General features: G+C 43.2%; 1 protein-coding gene across 1 annotated transcript; it reads right to left on the bottom strand.

Moving 5' to 3' along the window:
* Positions 1-2,917: 2,917 nt before the first annotated feature.
* LOC131107348 (THAP domain-containing protein 1) lies at positions 2,918-8,339 on the bottom strand. The gene is made up of 3 exons (XM_058057281.2): positions 8,150-8,339; positions 6,842-7,034; positions 2,918-6,386 (listed from the first exon to the last, which is right to left on the bottom strand). Exons 1-3 carry the CDS (start codon positions 8,218-8,220, stop codon positions 5,988-5,990), a joined length of 663 nt encoding a protein of 220 aa, XP_057913264.2. The 5' UTR covers positions 8,221-8,339; the 3' UTR covers positions 2,918-5,987.
* Positions 8,340-8,704: the final 365 nt, after the last annotated feature.

Here is an 8,704-nt window from a genome sequence, read left to right as displayed (position 1 = left end):
TGTTGTATTCAGATATCTTTTTATCGCTTGCAATAATCACTGTTTTTCATATGTCTCTCGTGAGAGAAACCACGAACGCTGTTGCAGGCATGTGTTTGGCCAGCTATGTGGGGCGGGTTGAGCATGACCTGTGAACCAGGAAGTGCGGGAATCGGTGTGTGTGTCAAATAAAGTTGACTGGAAGCAGCCGTTCGCCGTTCTTTTTTGGTATTGAAATCCTTAAGCAAAGATTGATTTAAGCTGCTCGATATTGTTCTATACTATAGAACAATGTCGAGTGCATTATTGCCCACTTTTAATGCAGTTCGGCGCAGGATCGGATATATGGATAGTCCGGTTATATCGGTATTTTTTCCGACTCCCGAGAATATCGATATAACGAGACTTTACTGTACTAGGTAAGTTTCAGCAAAATATCAGCTCCCAACAAAAAAAAGGGACAAAAGGCGTTTTGTAGAAAGATACATTTCAAGCATAACGTTCACTTTGATACAAATTTAGCATATATACTATATTTAACAAAAAGTCTTAACAAAGATGTCACAACATAAAACCAGCTAAAACTCAACTCTGAACGCACAACATCACTTCCTGTCCACACATTTAGAACACATTTACAGCAACATCTTTTATCTTTTATGTCTTATTTTTTCTTGTAATGTCTACTCTATTGGGTTAAAGGGATGTAAAGGTGACTATAGGGGTGTTATTACATGTCTAGAGGGCTCTAATGATGTTAAAAGAATAATTGTTCATTCATTCATTCATTTTCTACCACTTATCCTCACTAGGGTCACAGGGGGTGCTGGAGCCTATCCCAGCTGTCTTCGAGCGAGACGCGGGGTACACCCTGGACTGGTGGCCCGCCAATCACAGGGCACATACATATAGACAAACAACCATTCACACTCACATTCATACCTATGGACAATTTGGAGTGGCTAATTAGCCTAGCATGTTTTTGGAATGTGGGAGGAAACCGGAGTACCCGGAGAAAACCCACGCATGCACGGGGAGAACATGCAAACTCCACACAGAGATGGCCGAGGGTGGAATTGAACCCAGGTCTTCTAGCTGTGCTGCGCGCTAACCACATGACCGCCGTGCAGCCCTAAAAGAATAATTAGAAGGAGGTAAACAGGTTTTCTAGAGAAGAAATCCTACTTGGCGGTTAATTCACCTAGCACTGTCCGGTGCGGAACCAATGAACATAATCATAAGTCATAATCGTTGTCTTCGGCGGTGGATTATGAAGGCATAAATGCTGTCACAAGCAATATTTAAATGATTTGATGGATACTTCATGGTCCATAAGAATAATTCTCCATGTCTAGATTGTTGATGTTCGATGATACAGAACATGCTAGAAGGTTTACAGGTGTTGTCTCATCCCAGCAGACGGCCTGCAGCCTGCACGCTTCCGACACAGCGACCTTGACGCTTCGCCGGCAGGGGCGGTGGGGGTCAGGGCGCCAACTTGCGTTGTTTTGACAGGACAAGTTCACCTGGATGGGATCCCCTGAGGGGAGGTCATGGAGGAGGTGAAGTGTGTTGTCTAAAGTCAAAAGCATCAGAGAAGAACACGGAGCTCCGGGCTGCGGATGTCATGGGAGATACAAATACCATGATGATGATGATGATGATGATGAAATGTCTTTTTGCAGCAAGAACAAATACAGATTATACAACAGCAGCAAACTACTAACAGACTGTAACCATAACCATAACCCGACTAACAGGGCATCAGAAACATTCAGAGAAGAATCATAATCATTATGATCAGCTGCTTACATTATCAACCACAATTATGGTGGGAATTAAGGATGTGGGCCATGAGAGGTCATTAGAAATAAGATTCATTTTTGCAAATATTATTATTTTTATTGTAAAATATTTATTGCAAGATTAAAAAAATATTTATAGGCCTAAGTCATAACCCATTGAGTGTTATTGACCTGTCACAATATTTTAGGAACCTTATATAGTTTATGATTGGAACATAGCTCTCTGGTCATCATGCCAGTCTTGGATGCAGTTGAAAAGTATGAGAATTAATTCGTTTTAGTCTTGTGTGTACACCACAGATTCAAAGTTTGGGCTTCCTTTATCCCCCTGCTTTCATTTCAATTATTGTAAATAATAAAATGATTATTATTATTATTTATTATTATTTATTATTATTATTATTATGCACCCTCAGCCATCTCTGTGTGGAGTTTGCATGTTCTCCCCGTGCATGTGTTGGTTTTCTCCGGGTACTCCGGTTTCCTCCCACATTCCAAAAACATGCTAGGTTAATTGGCGACTGCAAATTGTCCATAGGTATGAATGTGAGTGTGAATGGTTGTTTGCCTATATGTGCCCTGTGATTGGCTGGCCACCAGTCCAGGGTGTACCCTGCCTCTCGCCCAAAGACAGGCTGGGATAGGCTCCAGCACCCCCTGCGACAGTCATGAGGATAAGCGGTAGAAAATGAATGAATGAATGAATATTACTATTATTAACTTAATTGCTCTGAGAATGCAGCATTTCGTCTATGTACTGTTTATAGGACAAAGGAGGGCTGCAGACATTTTTTTGATTTTTATTTTTTTTAGAAGTGGGCCCTGAGTAAAGTTTGGGAACCCCTGTTCTATAGGAACTAAACCAGTGGACACCTAGCCTGCAGTGCTACCCGCTGGCCAAGTATGGCATTACAGTTTCTTCCATCCATCTATTTTTCTCCAGCCTATCCTCACGAGGAGGCTAGTAGCTATCCCGTTTGGGGAGGGGTGAGGTACATCCCGGACTGCTCGCTTGTTCATCACGTGACACACTTAATGTGGGGAAAATGCAGCTCCACACCGCTGACACTTGAATGCATTACACATAAGTTCATTGTAGATCTTTAACACAGTTTTAAAGGAAGAATGATTGATGAGCATCAACTTTTTATTATGTATTTGATAAGCATGAACAATAATGAACATCAGGTCATCAGTTAAATAATTTTATGGGTTAGCTCAGCGCTCCATTGTGGTTTTCTTTGGACAGTTTATGAAAAACATAAGACAGTTCTTGGTTGCATGTGTGATGTTTGTCATCGATACCAACATGTATGTGTTATCACACCCTTTATTTGTGTGGATAGTGTCAGTTTCTTACAAGTATGACTTTTCTACCTCATAATTAGGACTTTCTTTCTCATAATTTCAACTTATAAAATAATTTTGCCTTTTTATTTCAGAATTATTACATCCTGTTGGGATTTTTTTTTCAGTGGTGGAAACAAACAGATTGTAACCTTAAACATGAATTTATCCCTTCCATTTGTCATTTTTTTGTATTTGTATATGTTTTCTGCATGTCAACAGGGGCCCCACAAGGCTGTGTTGTGAGCCCACTGCTCTACACTTCATTCACCCATGACTGCTGTGCTAACTTCTTGTCAAGTTCACCAATGACACCACAGTGATCGGACGTACCACCAATGACAATGAGGTACAACATCTGGCGTCTTGGTGCCATAACAACAACTTGCAGGGCGCTACATTAAAAACAAACAAACAAACAAACTTGCCCATGGGGAATCCTTAAGGTGAGAACTACTTGCCCGAACTTGCCCCAATAATTTGTGAAGCAAAGGTGAGAAAAATTCCTAGAGAAATGGAACTGCTAGATTTTGTAGCTTGTGCAAAATCAGCACTTGGTATTGGATCTAATCGGTGGTGTTTCATTGTGACCACTTCAAATTGTCACAAAATGTGATTCACTCACCTGTGCCATCATTTGATTTGCTGATGCTAATAAAATACTTGTTTAGGAGGCACTGGTTCATCACTTTTTGCTGTTTTCCTTCAGAAGTTGTTGAAGAATTAGACCATGTTGGCAGGGACGCCATGATAGATGTTTTCGTAGTCAAACGGTCGCTGATTGGTTGATCGCGAACAAGAACGGGTGTGGGTAAAACGCGGACTGTGGACTGCGGACCGCCGTCTAAATAAACGACTCTGATTGGTCCATTTCAAGATTTGTAAGGATTGGTTTGCAAATTACCACCGGAACTACGCAGTCCGTGTTTTACCAACACCCAACAAGAACCGCTTTTAAAAAAACTCTTGGCAGTATGGAATGCTAAAGTGCACTTGCTCAACGGGAATATCCCTGATTGGATTTACTTGCCCCAATTTTGTTTTAACTTGCCCCGGGCCATCGGTACATCGTTATTGTCGAGCCCTGACTTGGCTCTAAATACCAAAAAGATCAAAGAAATAGTTGTAAGAAAGGACCCAAAGACCACCAACCTCTCTTTGTAGACACCGATGTGGTGGAGAGGGTAAGCAGTATCAAGTTCCTGGGGGGGGACAGTGACTGAGGACCTTTCCCGGGGCATCTCATTGGCTCAGTTGTAGGAAAAGGCCAATGCCTGACATACTGAGCTTCTAGAACTGAACGATCGGTAGTGATGGGTAGTAGACATATGGACTCCTCGCGTGGTTTTCCAGCGGCACTAGGACTGACCAGCAGGTACTCCGGCGGGTGATAAAAACAGCAGGAAGAATCCTTATTCTTACAGCATGGGTATTTATTTCACTTGGGTCTGCACTTTACCAGCTTTGCACTTTACTAACTATGCATGTGGACTCTACAAACACAATTTTGTTGTTCCTTTGGTACAATACGGCTGCACGGTGATCAAGTGGTTAGCATGCAGACCTCACATACCCGAGTTCGTGCGTGCGTTTTCTCCGGGTACTTCGGTTTCCTCCCACATTCCAAAAACATGCTAGGTTAATTGGCCACTCCAAATTGTCCATAGGTATGAATGTGAGTGTGAATGGTTGTTTGTCTATATGTGCCCTGTGATTGGCTGGCCACCAGTCCAGGGTGTACCCAGCCTCTTGCCTGAAGACTGGGATAGGCTCCAGCACCCCCTCGTAAGTGGTATAGAAAATGACTGACTTTGGTACAATGACAATAAATACTTGAATTGAACCTGTAATTGTTTCGTATTAACATTATCATTTTGGATTGGATGAATTGGTTTACATTATTTCTTATGGGAAAATCTGTTTAGGTGAGTCAGACGTTCTGGAACTAATTAATGAGGCTAACCAACCAAGGTTCCACTGTGTCGGGAATTTGAGTTTTACTCACATTTTTAAACAGACTGCTGTTATTTGAACGTCCCTGCTACCACTAAATGATGCAGTGTTCATATTTTGGTAAAAAAAATCAGCAGGGGACCACCCTCGGCCATCTCTGTGTGGAGTTTGCATGTTGTCCCTGTGCATGCGTGGGATTTGTCCGGGTACTCCGGTTTCCTTCCTCCCACATTCCAAAAACATGCTAGGTTAATTGCCGACTCCAAATTGTCCATAGGTATGAATGTGAGTGTGAATGGTTGTTTGTCTATATCTGTCCTGTGATTGGCTGGCCACCAGTCCAGGGTGTACCCAGCCTCTTGCCTGAAGACTGGGTTAGGCTCTAGTACCACCACCACCCCCCCCCCGCGACCCTCATGAGGATAAGCGGTATAAAATGAATAAATGAATGAATCAGCAGGGGATGAAGTACTAATTTGATTGTCGTGGATGAGGCACAAGACCAAGATTGGCTTCAAGTCCAAACACAGGCTTCTGATCCCAGGACCCCCCTCTTAAAGATCTCTGGTCACTCCTCATTTAACCAAATATCCTGTAAATGAATTCATAAGCTTTATTATGTGTAAAGGGTAAACCTATCAGGGGTAAACGTACAAAATCAGCCAAGGATCGAATGCATATTTTCCCCACTGAAAGTGCAAAAGATGTGCTGATGAAGTCCACTGTTATGGAAGGTTGTTATTAAATACGTCGCTGTAGTCCAGCATGACAACATTTCAATGTTAAGTCTAAGTCTTATGGTGCAGGCTGCTTCAAGTGGGCTCTTCTGCTGACAGTCGTCTCGCTCAGAAACTCCATCAACTGTCCAGGATAAGCAGTAGATTCGAAGTCTTGGTGTGTTTGTTACTCGATGCCTTTGAGTGTTTGGTAGATATGTTTTGGTAAAATGACATAACCCTCGCTGAAAGCAACCGGCGCATCGCACGCGGTCTTGACCGACTTGTATGAAACCCTCAGGCTCTTGAGTTGCCTCTCCTGACGACGACACTTCTGCTGGGTGGTTTTCAGCTTCTTCCTGAGAAGCTCCACCTGCTCCTCCAGCTGCTGGATGCGCTTCTTCTGCCGCGCAGAGTCCTCTGCCGTGTAGTTGTGGTCGCAGGAGACCACCACCGTGTCGCTGTGGGTGGCTGGCGGACTCCTGGTGGGTTCCGACTCCACCTCCTCCATGACCGGGTCAGACATCAAAGGAAACGAAAGGGGGAAGTGGATCTCAGAGCTAAAGGGATCCTCCAGACATTCCGACTGTTAGAAAGACAAAGAAGGTTTTTTTTGGGGAACTGATAAATCTGAGGCAGTACAGCGGCCGAGTGATTAGCGCGCAGGCCACACGGTGAGTTCGAATCCACCCTCGGCCATCTCTGTGTGGAGTGCATGCGTGGGTTTTCTCCGGGTACTCCGGTTTCCTCCCACATTCCAAAAACATGCTAGGTTAATTGGCGACTCCAAATTGTCCATAGGTATGAATGACAGTGTGAATGGTTGTTTGTCTATACTATGTGCCCTGTGATTGGCTGGCCACCAGTCCAGGGTGTACCCCGCCTCTCGCCTGAAGACAGCTGGGATAGGCTCCAGCACACCCGCCACCCTCGTGAGGATAAGTGGTAGAAAATAAATGAATGATAAATCTGATCCCATTGAAAAACCACCGATACCTAGCTAGCAGCAGTTATCGAGAAGGACAGCAACACACGCTTTACCTTGATGTTGAGGTTGAAGTGGAAGAGCGAGGGCACGGCGTTCTCCTTGAGTACACGGTTGTTGCATTCTCTCTTGAAGCAGTCTTTGGTGAAGTGCTGCGAGCAGATGTTACTGTACTTGCTGGGCTTGAAGTTGTTCCTCCTCATTGCCGACACCCATTTGCCACAGATGTCTGGACGCGCCAAGGGAAACCTGACAAATACACAAATGTACTTTTAGCAGCATCTGTGTACGTCTTCACACCGTACTTTGGTACCGTGCCTGGACCAGAAATGAAGATATACAGCGGTTATGCATAAACACGATAAACATGAGAACACGGTGAGTATCAAAGAGTGTCTCATCCACATAAACGGCTTAACTCCCACAATGTCCGTAACTCCTTTTTTCTCGTTTATGCCTTCTTCTCGCTCTTTCCCTTCGCTTTGCCACGACTGCACCATGGATGTAGGAAGTGGTGGCGATAACATATACCCATGCGGGAACAATGTATGTCCTGCATAATACATTTTGTGCCAATGCACACAATTTTTAGTCCCGGATTGCATGCCAAATACGTAAGTGGTGTCTAAACTTTTTCAACTTTTCCAGTCTAAATGTCTTGTATTGCCATGGCGGACAGTGGGGAGGCGTGCAAGTGTAAACACCGCTGAACAATATTTTAAAGAAGACTGTGTCGTGACTCGGTCCATCCACTCGCATTGTATTACCTGCATGATACATACATTGCCATTTTGCCAATTTTATGGCAATTTGGGGTACATTGAGAGCATTAAAAGTGACAGACAAGACAATTTTCATCATAGCGTCTCTTATGGTGCGGTCACAGTTGCATCGAGACCGCATCCAAACAGGGTTAAGTGATGTTTTCACACAAGGTAAAAGTATCAATAACTCAGGACACACCGTCTAGTAACTAGTATCGAGTGTGAGTACATAGTAAACATTGTAGTAAACATGGCACGTGTCTCTAATAACTACTTTATAGAGTAAAAATGGTAGTAAACAGCTGCACGTGGTAAAAGTGTCTGGTAACTAGTAAAGGTTGTAGTAAACAGTTGGAAAAACAATTAGCAGATCAAAGAGCATGTTCGAAGAGTAATATATAAAATAATGTTTGAGGAGTGAAATGAATCCTTTTAGAGGATGTGATTTTAAACCGTATATGTCCCTCATTTCACGTGCACATCGTCCTTTACAGTCACAGTTAATTAATTTGATGTGCCGTTAAAATAAAGTAATAATGTGTTTTAATTACGACTCGATAGCCAATGCTAATTGTCAACATACAGTTGAATTGAACTCACTTATGGAAGGAGATGTCTTTATCTTTGTGATAGCGGTTTTTACAGCCGTATGCTGAGCAGGTCTGAACCATAACTGTTAAGTAATTGATTCTATAACAGATTGTTTCCGTCCTGACAACTCTGCTGACACTCGACGACTGGCTACCTTTCTCTCTGCAAGCTTCACTGCCAATAACAAAGATGGCGACCACGCGTCGTGACGGTGTCATTTAGGTCACGTGATCTACGCTTTACGAGTTGATTGGCTAAGAAGTGATTTCCCGCTTGACGCTCCACTCATTTGCCATTCCGGTACAGGCGCGACTGTGACGTCATACGTGGGCGTTGTCGAGAAGAAAAGAAATGACCACTACAAACTAAAGACCCAAAACCCATAGGGCTGCATCCCAATACCTGTTTAAGTCGCCCTCGCTTACTTGCCCTGCCACTTGTTGATACGTAATTGACGACGTCAATTATCGTTAAAGTGAAAGTATATTATCTGTTTACTAATTGATTTTACTTTACAACACTTTAAATGTATTTTATTTTATTGAAATATTGAATTTACACGCT

Source organism: Doryrhamphus excisus, linkage group LG19 (assembly GCF_037039965.1).
Source record: "Doryrhamphus excisus strain RoL-2023G ecotype Guam linkage group LG19, RoL_Dexc_Guam_v1.1, whole genome shotgun sequence".
NCBI lineage: Eukaryota > Metazoa > Chordata > Actinopteri > Syngnathiformes > Syngnathidae > Doryrhamphus > Doryrhamphus excisus.
This window is presented reverse-complemented; position numbering and strand designations above follow the sequence as displayed.

Coding starts and splice junctions, on each gene's coding strand:
- LOC131107348 (XM_058057281.2), bottom strand. CDS start 8,220: ATGGTTCAGACCTGCTCAGCATACGGCTGTAAAAACCGCTATCACAAA. Junction 7,035..8,149: donor AAAGACATCTCCTTCCATAA/GTGAGTTCAATT, acceptor TGTATTTGTCAG/GTTTCCCTTGGCGCGTCCAG. Junction 6,387..6,841: donor ACTTCAACCTCAACATCAAG/GTAAAGCGTGTG, acceptor TCTTTCTAACAG/TCGGAATGTCTGGAGGATCC.